Source organism: Saccostrea cucullata, unplaced genomic scaffold, assembly GCF_032062105.1.
Source record: "Saccostrea cucullata isolate Sc308-1 unplaced genomic scaffold, CSIRO_AGI_Scuc_v1 ctg1391, whole genome shotgun sequence".
Taxonomy (NCBI): domain Eukaryota; kingdom Metazoa; phylum Mollusca; class Bivalvia; order Ostreida; family Ostreidae; genus Saccostrea; species Saccostrea cuccullata.
In genome coordinates this window covers 53,901-69,650 of record NW_026939608.1, presented here as the reverse complement: position 1 = coordinate 69,650, position 15,750 = coordinate 53,901, and the positions used below count along the sequence as shown (strand labels likewise).

Below are 15,750 nucleotides of genomic sequence, written 5' to 3'. Positions count from 1 at the left end.
AGAAGAAGATTTTTAAAGAATTTTCCTATATATTTCTATGTAAAACATTGGTTGGCCATTTTGGCCCCGCCCTACCCCCCGGGGTCATGATTTGAACAAACTTGAATCTACACTACCTGAGCAGGTTTCCATATGAATATGATGAATTATGGCTTTGTCATTCTTGAGAAGAAGATTTTTAAAGAATTTTCCTATATATTTCTATGTAAAACTTTGGTCGGCCATTTTGGCCCCGCCCTTACCCGGGGGGTCATGATTTGAACAAAATTGAATCTACACTACATGAGCATGCTCCCATATAAATATGATGAATTATGGCTTTGTCATTCTTGAGAAGAAGATTTTTAAAGAATTTTCCTATATATTTCTATGTAAAACTTTGGTCGGCCATTTTGGCCCCGCCCTACCCCCGGGGGTCATGATTTGAACAAACTTGAATCTACACTACCTGAGGATATTTCCCCATAAGTTTCATCTTTCCTGGCACAGTGGTTCTTGAGAAGAAGATTTTTAAAATATACCACTAAATTTTCATTAATTCCCAATTATCTCCCCTTGAATAAGGGCGTGGCCCTTCATTTGAACAAACTTGAATCCCCTTCACCCAAGGATACTTTGTGGCAAGTTTGGTTGAAATTGGCCCAGCGGTTCTTGAGCAGAAGTCGAAAATGTGAAAAGTTTACAGACAGACAGACGGACGCTGGACAAAATGTGATCAGAAAAGCTCACTTGAGCCTTTGGCTCAGGTGAGCTAAAAATTGCAAGCCACTTTGTAAATACAAATTTTATTCATCATCATCACTATCATCACTTTCATCATCATCTGAATCTGAATCATCTTTCTTTTCATTGTCTTTGGTTGAGGATTCCCCCTCTGCAAGACCAGCAAAAAAGTCATCTTTAGGAGCCAGATATTTAGGTTTGTTTGATTTCTTGGCCTTTTTCCTTGTGTTTACTTTTTCTTTTTTGAGATTGTCCACTCTCCAGAATTTAATAGTCTGATCATGTGAACAACTGGCTAGTATTTTTTTATCATGAGAAAGACTAAGGTTTTCCACGGGAAATTCATCATGTTCACCCACCACACCTAGAAATCTGTTTGGGAGGATGTGCACTGCTCTGAAAGAGATGAATTTACATTGTACAAGTCAACAAGTTAAAGCAAGAGACCCATGGGCCACATCGCTCACCTGAGTAACTTGGGTGATGCAGTTTTTTTTACCCCTCTTGCTATACCTATCATGCCCCACTACCCCCTTCCCTTTTATGATTTTAAAACTTTAGAATCTACACTACCCAAGGATGCTTCCACATAAGTTTCAGCTTTCCTGGCCCAGTGGTTCTTGAGAAGAAGATTTTTAAAGATTTGTTCTATATATTTCTATGTAAAACTCGGATTCCCTATTGTGGCCCCGCCCTACACCCAGGGGTCATGATTTTAACAATTTAATATCAACACTACCCAAGGATGCTTCCACATTAGTTTCACCTTTCCTGGCCCAGTGGTTCTTGAGAAGAAGATTTTTAAAGATTTGTTCTATATATTTCTATGTAAAACTTGGATTCCCTGTTGTGGCCCCGCCCTGCCCCTGGGGGTCAAGATTTTAACAATTTAATATCTACACCACCCAAGGATGCTTCCACATAAGTTTCAGCTTTCCTGGCCCAGTGGTTCTTGAGAAGAAGATTTTTAAAGATTTGTTCTATATATTTCTATGTAAATTTTGGGTTCCTTATTTTGGCCACGCCCTACCCCCGGGGGTTGTGATTTTAACAATTTAATATCTACACTACCCAAGGATTCTTCCACATAAGTTTCAGCTTTCCTAACCCTGTGGTTCTTGAGAAGAAGAATTTTAAAGATTTGTTCTATATATTTCTATGTAAAACTTGGATTCCCTATTGTGGCCCCGCCCTACCCCCGGGGGTCATGATTTTAACAATTTAATATCTACACCACCCAAGGATTCTTCCACACAAGTTTCAGCTTTCCTGGCCCTGTGGTTCTTGAGAAGAAGATTTTTAAAGATTTTTATTTTTCCTATATATTTCTATGTAAAATTTGGATTTCCTATTGTGGCCCCGCCCTACCCCAGGGGGTCATGATTTTAACAATTTAATATCTACACTACCCAAGGATGCCTCCACATAAGTTTCAGCTTTCCTGGCCCTGTGGTTCTTGAGAAGAAGATTTTTTAGTGACCCCACTCTATTTTTGTCTTTTCTTGATTATCTCCCCTTGTAAGGGGACTTGGCCCTTTATTTTATTAATTTAAACTCCCCTTAACCCAAGGATGCTTTGTACCAAGTTTGGTTAAAATTGGCCAATTGGTTCTTGAGAAGAAGTCGAAAATGTGAAAAGTTTACAGACGGACGGACGACGGACAAAATGTGATCAGAAAAGCTCACTTGAGCCTTCGCCTCAGGTGAGCTAAAAATACTAATTTACAAAATCACACACACATATTGTCTATCACTGAACAAAGTTGACCTTCAAATTGATTTAAAATGAAAAATATTAATAAAAAGTTGCACATAGTTTCATCTATAAAGATAAAATTATCTTAGTTTCTTTCATTTTGAAGACAGGGGGCCAAATAGAAAATTAAAAATAATTAAAATTTAAATACTTGTATAATAATATAAAAAAATCACCTTTTCTATTGACAAACATTATCTTAACTTTTTACATAAGAAGTGGTACAGAGCCTTTATTCTTTCAGTCAATTTACCTGACTATGCCATCACTGGAGCCAGTGCAAACAATGTCACTAGTAATAGGAACCATGCAGTCTATAGACAGAGGGTGGCCTGGAAATCTGTCACTGATATTACCCCACTCTCCCCAGTTAAAAATATTGATGACACCCTCAGATGTTCCACACAAAACCTTCTGGTTACCCTGAAAGGTAGAAATAACTATGTCAAATTTTAGAAACAGAGGGAAGTGGAGATGAAATTCAGGCAAAATAAATCTATTTTTAGAATCTTGATCAGTGTACCAAATATACAGGGGAGAAAATGCAATGAAAAAGACTGGGTTGAACTCAAGACCGAGATTTCTGGCCTTTGGTCGATAAACGTATCTGGCCATCTTAGTAGTCTCTTCCTGTTACATTTGATGCTGTGATCATACCCGAAAATGACTTGAAAGCATCAAAAAAAAGTTAGAGGCCAAAGTTTGAACCCTGTTCTATTGCATTTTCTCTCTTCCTCATATTTAAAATAGGTATCAAGAAACAACCAGGGGTATATACATGTATAAGAGGAACACTTAGGTGTGCCATATCCATAACACAATGAAAATTTTAGTGCTTTCTTTGTTTTTTATACCAGAAATTATGGAATTATTGGGGGAAAATTACATTAACCCTGCAGAGCAACCAAGTTCTGAATCTCACATTATGAATACAGCACAGTAGAATATATGTAAAACTTACCATATACTCAACTGTGCTTTCACACCATATAAGATTACCCACCTTAACAATTGACAGGGAAAGAAGCTCAGAATCAAACAGTTCTGACTGAATTTCCATTCTTTTTCTTCTGACATTGAATGCTGTCAAAGTCCCATCCCCACTAGAAAAAAAAAAACAGACAGTTATAAAAAAATATGTCAAGCTACACATACCTGCTATTATTAACAGCATTTTTTAAAAATTATTATACAGTTGTATATTTCTATACTTTTTATCAATCAGGATGATAACCAGAGACCAACAAGTTTTTTTTTCTTTCATTTTTATTCTAAATAATAATTGTGGACATGTATTTACAAGGTACCATACATGCATTTTTTATAAGTAGAAAGTATATCACTAAATTGTCTTGACTAAACTAAGAGCAACTAATTTACGTTCTTTTATTTTTTTTAAATAATTCTAAACATTATAATAATCTCTATGATCTCTACAGAAAGAACCTAATCTTGTTGCCAGTAGGATTTTACATATACATTTATCTTTATTATTTCTATAGAAAGTAAATGACCTTGTAACCAGTGAAATTTTATTGATATGATCCCTATTGAAGAATACTCACCTTGTTGCCAGTAGGATTTTCTGTTGGTTGTCTATAGCCATGTCACTGATGTAATCATCATTCTCCTTCAAATCCATCACAGCTGTCTTAGTTCTCAGGTCCCACAGCTGTTCTAGGGGAATCACAAAATAGTCAGGTATGATACCTTATGATTAATGGAAAGGACCCTCAGTTCATAGGCCTTATAACATGAAAATCAAATAATTTTTTTTAGAAATGTACTCAAGGTACATGTGGGATTACATTCAAAACATATACAGGAAAAAGTCAATGAATTACAAAGTAAAATGGAGGATATTCGATGTTCTCTACTTGGACATTAAATTTATTTCACAAATGGGTCAGGATTTTGTGATTTTTTCACGAGTGAAAATATAGCCGGTCAAGAAAATCCTGCTTCATGAGTGAATTAAATTCCATATTCAACTACATAACTGAATTTTCTTTTTATTACATTTTCTTTGAATTTCCCTTTGCTCTTGTCTTTTTGTAATACAGGGATACATGACGTCATAGTTCAGCAGTTGAGAGGTCATAGCTAAGTCAAGTGAGATTGAAAACATTGTAAACATGGATATTAACAACAAATTTGGAGATATTTTGGCAGTTCTAGTCCCTGTCAGACTGGTTAATTTCCTTTCTATCTGATCTGGTTCTCAAAATTTTACCTTCAAATATCCATCATCATCTCCTGAAGCTAGAAAGTTTTCTCCAGTTACCAGTAGACTGTATATGGGTGAACTGTAATATATACAGAGACATAAAATATTAAAATTACACACAGAAAAAGTCCATGTAAGCTTCAACAGTCATATTTCTAAGTAAGCTTACAATTTAAAATATTTTTGACCTGTAGGCAGAGAAAAAGGAATAGGGGGCACTTATAGGGGCAGGGGGGGTTAATAGGGATTATATGGCAGTGCCGGACAACTCACCGACAGAAAGTTGACCGACAAAAGTGAAAGTCACTGACGCGTGCAAATTCGCCGAATGGACAATTCACCGACAATATTGTCGGTGAGTAGAAATTCACCGACAATGGTTTTTACCTGTAAAACGGGAAAATTCCCCCTCAGACTTGGAGTGTCTATGAAAGAGTTCTAAATCAAGACCTCCGAACTAACAATTTGTTGGAAGGTTGGCACCTCAGACGATTTGCCAGTATTGTTGGCGTAGCACATCCCGATATATTCAAATTCATTGCATCTCTTAAATCGGAATAACCACGAACAGAAATGGTGAAAAGGTCGGTTATTATGGGTGAAGTTTACGATTTGATGAAAAAAAGACGCAAAAAGAAATGCTAGAATTTTGACTGTAGTTAAGGATTGTGTTGAAAGGACAAAGGATTCCTTTATTCCGTACTTAGAGTGGTTGTTACAAAACTTTGATGATGTCGGTGAGTGTCGATGTATTATATTCTGTCCATGACTTGTCTGTCGGTGACCTGTCTTTCGATGAGTTGTCGTATCGACGACTTTTATAGTGTCGGTGAAAAAAATGTCGGCGAGTTGTCGTTCGGTGAGTTGTCTTTCGGTCACATGTCATAGACCCATTATACGGTATTGTTGTAGAAGGTAGGCACCAACAAATATGTGTAAGCATTCTTTAATTTGTTCTGGATTAGCTAAAATCTTGAGATATTAACAGATAGGTTGTATCACACATTTGTCTTAGGTGAAGAGTAACAAATTAAGTTCCCCCAAGGGAAACAACTGGACATGATTTTTTTCCCTTTTACCGTGCCAGGTTTAAGAGGTTATATTTTTTACTTATGTGCAGTTTTGATTTTAAGCTTGAAGTTAACTATTCTGTGTTAAGATCGGAGACTTATGTTAACTTTACCTATGTGCAGCTTTGATTTTATGTTTGACTGCTCCTGTGTTAAGATCTACTATTTGTATGGATTTGTCTTTGGATGCTGTGTAGAGATGGAGTCCATCATCAGAGAATCTAACAGCTCTGCAGGCTTTCTTGTGATGTTCTAACTTCATCAATTCATTGCTTTCTTCGGTGTTGGAATAAGTGTGTCTGTAAAAGTTAAAATAATATTCATTTTGTTTATAACAAGCAACCACACTACACAAATCAAACTACATGTATTTACAAGCTGATTAACAAAAAAGTAAATATTATTGTTTTCGTAAAAAGTTTGAGTGAATGTATATTGTTATGTATCACGAAGTGTACCTGTGAAATTCGGGTTAACTCTTGTTGACAAGTTTGGAATATATGGAACTTGAACCCGATGTTTATAAACTCCGTAAATAATTGTCAATGAACAGTTAACGAAAGAAATGAACAATAATTGATTTAATGACTTTATTAATTTTATTTAATTTTATAATTAAATGTCAAAGTGATGTATTTTGTATGTTTTATATGGGTACAACGTTATTAATTTAGTAGGTAAATTTGATGGTTAAAACCCGCTAACTTATTGATTGAATTGATTGTGACGTAATAGGTATCTGATTGTCTCTTTCGTCATCATAACAACTTTTGTCTATATAAACTAGCTGTTTTGGGTTTAGACTATCGGCTGTGGGGAGCGACTCAACACAGCCTTCCCTGGTTGGGGAACGACTCCGTGTACTTCGGTTATAAGACGGTACCAAGTCTATGTATACGAAACCATTTAAGGAACCAAATTAATAGGAACGTCCTGGATTGACCATCGGTTGGTCACCTTTTTGTTAACCAAATAACGTTGTACCAACCAAGTTACGTGTACCATTCTGTGTGTTTATAATTGAACCATTTGATCATCCTAATAAATGTTATAAACTTTTAACAAGTGTTATTCCTAACAAACATTATTTAAAGTGACCAAAAATTGGTCATTACGTCAACCAAAGAAGTGACCAAAAGTTGGTCATTACGTCAACCAAAGAAGTGACCAAAAGTTGGTCATTACGTCAACCAAATAAGTGACCAAAAGTTGGTCATTGACCATAACATAAACTGTGACCAACGTTACCATCAAATTCGACCCGTGACCAGAAAACCAATAGCGGCCCACGAGTTTATTACACGATACCCTCGGTTCCGTTACAATATTTTAAAAGTTTATTAAGGTATCATCTGATGAACAAGGACTTTTTAAGATTTTTAAATTGTCTCTAAAATTGTTAATTATCATTCATTAACATTGTTTATAACTTGTCACTTACATTGTGACATTTCCATCTATGTGCCCTGCAGCAATCACCTCACGGTTAGGATGGAATGAAATGTCAACCACTAAATCATTAAACTTCAAACCTTTTGGTTTCTCATCATCTAACTTCTGAAAGAAATGTCAAAACATAATTAGTATAAAAAAGATATACCAGGTACTATTTAAATGTAAAATACAGTTCCTATGCAGTGCCTATGTTCCTATGCTAAGCAGAGTTAAAATTGCCCATATTTAAGAATGATCTGAGTTTAAAAATTACGACAGATTCTTTGACAGTTGAAGTCTTTGACTGATTGTTGCAAAGGACCATTTGCATCAGAAAATATATTTCACATTATATATTACTGTGTAATAAGACATCCTTGTAATTTTTGCATTTCTTAACTCTGACATTAAACAAGAGACACATGGGCCACATTGCTCACCTGAGTAACTTTGGCCATTCTGTTCTTTAACAGCTATCCCCCTATGTTATTTTGTGGCCCCGCCCTATCCCTAGGTCATGATTTTTACAATTTAGAATCTATACTACCTCAGGATGCTTCCACGTAAGTTTCGGCATTTCTGGTCAAGTGGTTCTTGAGAAGAAGAATTTATAAAGTTTTTTCCTAAATATATTTCAATGTAAATCTTGGATTCCCTCTTGTGGCCCCGCCCTAACCCGTGGGTCATGATTCTACCAATTTAGAATCTATACTACCCCAGGATGCTTCCACATAAGTTTCAGCTCTTCTAGTCCAGTGGTTTTTAAGAAGAAGTTTTTACAAGTTTTTTCCTATATATTTCAATGTAAAACTTGAATTCCCTATAATTGTGGCCCCACCCTACCCCGTGGGTCATGATTTTACCAATTTAGAATCTACACTACCCCAGGATGCTTCCATATGAGTTTAAGCTTTTCAGGCCCAGTGGTTCTTGAGAAGAAGATTTTTCTATGACCCACTCTATTTTTGTCTTTTATTAATTATCTCCCCTTGGAAGGGAACTTGGCCCTTCATTTTAACCATTTAAACTCCCCTTCATCCAAGGATGCTTTGTACAAAGTTTGGTTGAAATTGACTCAGTTGTTTTAGAGAAGAAGTTGAAAATGTGAAAAATTTACAGACCGATGGACAACGGACGATCAGAAAATGTCACTTTAGCTTTCAGCTCAGATGAGCTAAACAAAAGTTCTGAAAAGTGATTTCCCTCCTGTAATATTTTCGATATTATCCATCCGAGATTAACTGTTTAAAATAAATAACTACTATCATATGTTATCAAATATATATGTAATTTAAAGTAAATATTTAAAATACAGAAATGCCCCAATAAATGTTACAAATCTACAAAATACAAAAATGAAAACAAACACACGTGCACCTTCGCCGCCATGTTGTCTTTTTTCTATTAAATCATACAATTAAAATTCGAGAAGATATAAATTCAGAGATAAACATGAAATCATAATAAATATAAATACAAATGTTAATAATTTTGATATTCAATTTTATCTTTTTATGTTTACAATATAAACATACGTAAAAACATCACATTTAGCAAGAAATTTTATGCACGAATATATTATGCATGACCCTTCTATATTTTCCCCACCAACCGAATGTCCTGTTGATTAACGTTGATTACGCCGGGTATTATATTGAATCCTAGTTTTGTTTCTGTCGTGAACTGTGTATTTTAAATGAAATGGGGAAATTAGAATCTAAAAGAGTTGAGGATGTACAACTCACAATTCCATTCAAACCTTTTTCAATTGTAACAGTTTCCTTGCCAGCGGTTTCATTGCTGTACTGTTTTCTACATGGAATGTTATTCCGGTTTAGTGAAGTTAATGAGACAGTTTGTCAGGTATTGTTCAATGTTTTCTTTTATAAAAACTCTTTAGTAATTCATAGAAATGTGCCTTAGTTTCAAAAAATGATTTAAAACATGTCTAGCATCAATGGGCGTGGCAATCTGGCAATATATCTGGTAACAGTTAACACGTATCCCATTACAATTAGGCCTATCTTACACAGAGCCAAAGGCGCAAAGATATTTTTAACATCTGTGTTTTATCAGAAGTTATACACTGTTTTTCCATATGTATGCAAGTGCTAAAAAAGTACTGACTACTGAGCCTTTCAGCATGTTCAAAGTACTGACTACTGAGCCTTTCAGCATGTTCAGATACATTTATATTTATTGTTTAAGAAATACAACAAAGCTGTAATAGGAATATTCTCCAAAATTGACCATTCTCATCTATTGGGAAACTTGTGTCTGAATAAGGGGTATCTGTGGATGTATTTGCCATACTTTTGGTCTTACCTTGGAATATATAATAATATTATCAGCAGCAGCAATAAAATCAGTGTTTTGTGGCAATTACCATCATTCTGTGTTTTATGGCACTTATGCATAATTATGATTACACCAGTGTGTCTTTTGGAGAAGGAAACTTATTGTGTGCTCAGGAAATAAGATCTCATGTTGTTAATTATTGAAAATAACAGGCATTTTGCAAAAAAAGAGATACCAAAAAAATAATGAAATCTTTAGCTCTGACTTCTTTCCGATTGGTGTTGTTAATCAACTAAATGCTGGCATTTTGTATGCATTAAATAATAATTAAGATACATGTATGATTTTTTCATAAATTTTCAAGAGTATTGTACATGCCGTCATAGACGTAAGAATTTTCCAAAATTTTAAGTCAACAGCCCTGTACTTGCTTCCTTAAATAACTATCCACCAGGAGGAAGCAGAGTACCATAGCTAAATAGATTAAAATGTGGAGTCATGAGAGCTCTCTGCAAAATAATCAGTATGATTTTCTTTGTGCTCATGGCTTACCACTTGCAGAAAGACTTAATTAATTCTAGGTTATAACAATCTTAACTATTCATTTTTTCATATTCTTATATTCTAATAAAATGAACAACATAAATGTTACATTTATTGTTAACGGTAGGTAATCACTCAGCACCTAGCCTGCTTGATACTTGAAATCCTTAGGATTAATACCAGTATACTGGAATTGGTTGGTTTTTAATTAAAAATATTACACAAATAGACCACACTACATGAAAGATACAGTGTACATAATCATGATAATATGTAGACATGTGCTGAACTTTTTTTAAATATCTTTAAATAAGTGCAAAATGGAACTTTCTAAATGCTACTCTTGTCACAGCTACAAAAAAGTAGACATGTAGCTACACTAGGATATGAATAATACAGTCTCTACATCTGTACATGTACATGTATATGGGTTTCTGAATTTGACCGATATTGTTGTAAAAGGTTATTCACCTTCAGTTTTAATTCAATTTCAAGAAAACTTGCCACACAAACAAGTAAAGCAATATGCGCTGCAACTTTGATGTAAAAATTTTCTGTTGCAAAATTGTCATTTACTATTTCAAGAACAGAGAAAAAGAACGTTTATAAACTTCAGTTGTTCATAGTTGTAATAAAAGAACTATTTACAAGGCTTAAATTAGCACTTAATGATGCAAAATTACATTATTGCTGTCCTGTACAATATTGTTATCTTAAATAATACTTATGTTCTTTATATGGTCATTTTCTCATTTCAGGCACACAATATTGTACCCTCCATCAGTGCAGTAACGGGCATCACCCCAGGGGCCTATTTTTGGAGGATCTGTATTGGTTTACATGCCACTCCTCGATTTGCTGTGGGCTTCATGCATTATAATTATTACATAGCCCGGATATCCTATGTGGACAGAGAATTCAGGCCTCTCTTTAAGAAGTTACTAAGTCTCAACTTCTGGTTGTACACTATTGAGAATTCCTGCTTAGTTGGTGTGACCTACATTTCCAACAAGGAAAATTACCGTAAGTACAAGTATATAGTAACAGCTGGGCTTAAATCCTACTCAGAAACTTGAATGTGTTGTATACATGTTTGCAGAAATTAGGAAGTTCAGAATATACACAATGTAAAGTTAAACATGTAATAAGTGTAATAACTTCAACCTTGTTATTTAAAGCCTTATATAGAACAGTAAGGAAATTAATTAAACTTATCAATGATGAAAACTTTAAGCTTCTTATTTGTATTTATTCACAGCTGTTCATGAGAAGATATTTGTGGTTTTCATGGTTGCCAGTTGCTGTTACATGTTACTGAATACCCTCATCTACAAATGGACCAGGACAGATATATTGACACCGACTGTAAGAATATCATAAGCCCCCATTACCCCCCCCCCCCAACACACACACACACACACGAACCCACACCCACCCACAAAGTACAAGAAAGTATTTAAAATTTAAAATGCGGATGAGGTTAAGATTTGTCATTCTCTTTCTGAATTTTGAATATTCTCTCTTGACTTGAGGAAATTGTGTGTATTGAATAATTATTCTGCCTTTATATGCAATGTTTAAGAAAACATTAAGCACAATCTGTACCAACCATTTCACTGGTTGTATTTACACCCAAGACTATTCACACACAAGACTAACAAATATGGGTTGCATCGATGTTTGTTAAATCTAATTTATCCTGCAGGATATGCTACATTTGAATTTTGATTTAAATTTTACACCCTCTGACTTTAGTAGAACCCAGCAGCATGACTATTTGTAGTTTTTTGCAATACAAGTAAGAATAAAAAGTAAGGCAAATGAATTTAAGTAGTAATTTTTTTTCCTTTCTTAATTAATGTATGCATTGTTTATCCTCCACCCCTAACCATTTCCATGTCAGAATAAGAAAAATACCAACTTTTAATGAATCTAAACATGTAGTGTACATTGCAAGTAAATGTATACATTTTCCAGTGCAAATAAATGGGAACACAAAGAATACAGAATATATGTGTAATTATACAAAAATAATCCTTTTTTTATTTTTCAGGAGAAAAAATCCCTAAAAATCAAGTGGATAATGTTTGCCTGTATAATGACAGCCACGACTGGCCTGTTGACTGCTTTTATATTGCACAGGGTGTTCTGTGTCGCATATGGTTAGTAATATCTATTTAATTAAGTACACATAGTTATTTTAATCATGTGTATGTAATTGTTTGGGGTTAAGCATAGCATTTTCTAATTAAAGAACTGTGAAATCACTAATTTTTGCGGGGGTCTGATTTTCGTTATTTTCGAGGCATGTAGAGGGCCACAAACTAATGACGACCACATAATGACCATTTGAAATTTCTTGCATTACTACTAAGCATTCTCCAACCATGAATCAGATCCCCACATATCAAAAGTTTTTCCTCAAACATTGTGATATTACAGTACTTGTCAAATATTTTCTTAGTACCAATCTTATTCAACAGCCTTTTACAGATTCATTGTACCAGTGTGAATTAAACTTGATCTATCTTTTCACTCTTAATTCATTTATTAATATTCATTCAGAAGCAAGATGAAAAATTTTATTTTGATTAGTTGTTTCAACATATACACATAAATCAAATTTATTTTTTTGCATTTCAGCATTTAGTTTTTTCTCAGCCTTTGAGTATGTTATAGCCTACTCCAACATGGGATATCACGTGAGTGCGTACTTAGAATTTAAAAACAAGTCAATCCTGGCTGCAGATCTCATCTCAGATTCTGTTTACACTAATGGAGACGCACCAGAGTCTAATGCCATCACTCAAGATTCAGATGAGGACAGAAATGGGTCACGGCGGAGTTTGCGAATTCGCAAAAAAGGAGCCGGGGAAAGTGTTCAATGAGAATACAGCACTAGTTTGTTATTGTTTAGTCTTTTTACAGTTATGTGCAATGAGGCAAAAAACTTGTCTGGTCTTTCTTTTTATGAGTGTTGTTTACTTAATGTACATGTGAAATGTTCAAAGTCGGGGTTTGTTTTTTTTTTGTTTTACACAATGTAGAAGTTGATGGAGGTACTAGTCATGTAAAAAGGGAGACAGTGGCATAGCCAAGATAGAAGTAGTTTGGTTTTATCATAACATGGTAAAATATTTTCTTTGGTAATTGTAGTACATGTACCTATATCTAGTGCCAGAAAGGAATTTTGCATTTATCACATGATTCAGTACTCCAGATTTGTTTTTTTATACCGGTAACTACAAAATTCAAAATGGCTATTTCCAAAAGATCTGCTTTTTTCAGTTGGGAGAAAAAATAATTTAGGAATTCACAAACATTTATAAATTTGTATTCTTAACTGAAAATTATACATCTTTTTTGTGTCCTTTGGACATTTCATGTTTCTACTTTTATTTTAAAAATACAAATCTACAATATATGTGGTTAATGTTAGAATGATTGTGGCTTAAAATTTATAATTGAAAGATGAAGAATCCTCTGATTATTAATGGAATTTTTCTGCTAGAACAACAATTTCTAACAAAATTCAGAAAAAAATCAAATCAACTGAAGTTAAGGCAAAATATTAAACAAAGATAATCATTGTTTTAAAAAGATGAACATTTTGAAAAAAAAAAAAAACGGTACAGATTTTCAATTTAAGAGTTATCCCCCATTAATGCATATGATGCCACAGGAGGATGAACTCTTTTCCATAGCATGTAGATGTTTATGTAGACAATTAGATGATACATCATCTTGCCATTCATCGAAACATTTAGTTAAACACAGTCACACTTATTTTATCTCCCACACTCACTCGGTAGCTGTGTATAATTGTCAGTTGAAAATTATAGGTTATAAGAAGTTAACCAGCTGTAGTAATTATAAACACCTTCATAATTTCTGTCAACATGTTCATACAAGGCCATCTTTAAAAAAAAAAATGTTTGTTTTCCCTTTCCCAGATGACAGGCTAAAAATGGCCTAACTCTAAACTTTTTTTACCTCCAGGAATTTTTTCTCATTTTGTCAGGAGAGGGCAAGCAAACATTATTTTAAAAATGGCTTAAAAATCTGAAATTGTTGCCATTGTACTTGTACATGTATTCATGCCTACTTTATTTATATTTTATATCGACTTTTTGAATTTGGCAAAACTTTATATCATATTGAGATTACATAATTGATTGCTCATATTAATTTGAATTTTGTGACCTTTTTTCCAGACAAGGCAATGTTCACTTACATATTTAAAAAAATGATAAAATTCAAAATTTAATGTATAAATTTAACAATAAAGTTACAATAATTTAATTTCAAAGAAAAACTTAGTACTGCACATATATTGCATTATGTGTGTAACCTTTTTAGTTTAGAAGTTGTACAACAATTAATCAACAATAAGTAACCTTTTGTTGACTAATGATAACATTTAAAAATATTTGGTAGAAGAACCAGAAATTTTTTTAACGAATATGTATATGTAATCAGGTGTGAATAACTTACATGTTCATACAAAAATATGAACATGTACATTTCAATGTAATCAGAGGAATTCAACCATTCCAGGTTTATCAAATTTTAAATCTGTACATATCCATGGGTTTTATTTATGTGAATCAAATGTGTTGATGTATGCTTATATCAAAAGTATGGGTGTGTATTGTTATACTTGTATAATTGTATTTTATGAATTGTCATTTTTTCATTCAAGGTAAAATTTTAAATGTGGATATAAATCTTATTATAAGGATCATTGGTGCATAGAGGACAAAATTCAGATCTGCTTATTATCAGATTAGTATACATTTTCTTTTTTCAATACATACATCACCACTTCGTCTTCTTATGACTAGAAGTGTGCATGCAAACATGGATATTATAATTATAGTATATATGATCCATTATTTATTTGTAAAATGTATGTATGTAAATGTAATATATGGGAATAATTGGATTTTCACAAATGTTTAATTACTAGATACACATGTACTTGTATTTAATTATGATAATTATGCTTTTAAAATACAACATATATTAAAATACATACAACATATGTGTTTTAACATAAAGTATATTATATATATTCCAAATAAAATAGGAAGTATTTAAACAGATATGAAAAGTATCACATGTACATGTATTATGAAATGATTATGTATGTCATTTCTGTAGGCAATGCACAAAGTTAACTTGTTTAATTTTGGTTACCCATATAGTACATATTAATGAATTGATCAAGTATTATCTTATAAATGTCCATCCACTGATTTGCCTATGACTCTCATTTTTTTCACAAATATCTATAATACTAGATAATATCTAAATTGCATATTACATGACATCTGCAGATATCCAATGATATATTTTTCCTTTTCATTGGTGGCCAGAATTTTATACACTTAACATCATTATAAATAAGTTTTTGCATATGGGAAAGTGAAAATACTACCACAGGAATTTTTAATTAATTAGTAACATATCATTAAAAGTTGATATTTATCAATATGTCTTGTCTATTGTGTTCATTTATTTTTTACATTTGTGTAATATACATAATTGCTGTTCTGAATTTTCACTGGCAAAATCATTTTTGTGACATTTACTCATATATTTATTATTTATTAATGGCAAAAGTAATATGGTGTTATATGTATACATGTATTCACATTGTATAAATTCAAAGTTAATATTTTAAAAAATTGTTTTTA

At 33.1% G+C, this 15,750-nt stretch overlaps 3 protein-coding genes across 5 annotated transcripts in view; 1 reads left to right on the top strand and 2 right to left on the bottom strand.

The window, feature by feature from the left end:
* LOC134253440 (heat shock 70 kDa protein 12A-like) overlaps window positions 1–15,750 on the bottom strand; it is a 33,426-nt gene that overhangs the window by 16,900 nt on the left and 776 nt on the right. The gene's annotated exons all lie outside the window — the stretch shown is intronic.
* On the bottom strand, window positions 776–8,633 carry LOC134253439 (WD repeat-containing protein 55-like). 3 transcript variants are annotated; one of them, XM_062735961.1, is made up of 8 exons: window positions 8,588–8,633; window positions 7,218–7,333; window positions 5,890–6,075; window positions 4,713–4,785; window positions 4,045–4,151; window positions 3,483–3,582; window positions 2,733–2,902; window positions 776–1,119 (listed from the first exon to the last, which is right to left on the bottom strand). In XM_062735961.1, exons 1-8 carry the CDS (start codon window positions 8,597–8,599, stop codon window positions 786–788), a joined length of 1,098 nt encoding a protein of 365 aa, XP_062591945.1. In that variant the 5' UTR covers window positions 8,600–8,633; the 3' UTR covers window positions 776–785. The 3 variants fall into 3 exon arrangements, with proteins under 3 accessions (XP_062591945.1, XP_062591946.1, XP_062591944.1); XM_062735962.1 differs by having other exon boundaries at window positions 8,582–8,599; XM_062735960.1 differs by lacking the exon at window positions 8,588–8,633 and adding an exon at window positions 7,651–7,716.
* LOC134253442 (post-GPI attachment to proteins factor 2-like) lies at window positions 8,814–14,418 on the top strand. The gene is made up of 5 exons (XM_062735965.1): window positions 8,814–9,073; window positions 10,810–11,074; window positions 11,310–11,416; window positions 12,105–12,213; window positions 12,695–14,418. The coding sequence occupies exons 1-5, from the start codon at window positions 8,912–8,914 to the stop codon at window positions 12,937–12,939; spliced, it is 888 nt and encodes a 295-aa protein (XP_062591949.1). The 5' UTR covers window positions 8,814–8,911; the 3' UTR covers window positions 12,940–14,418.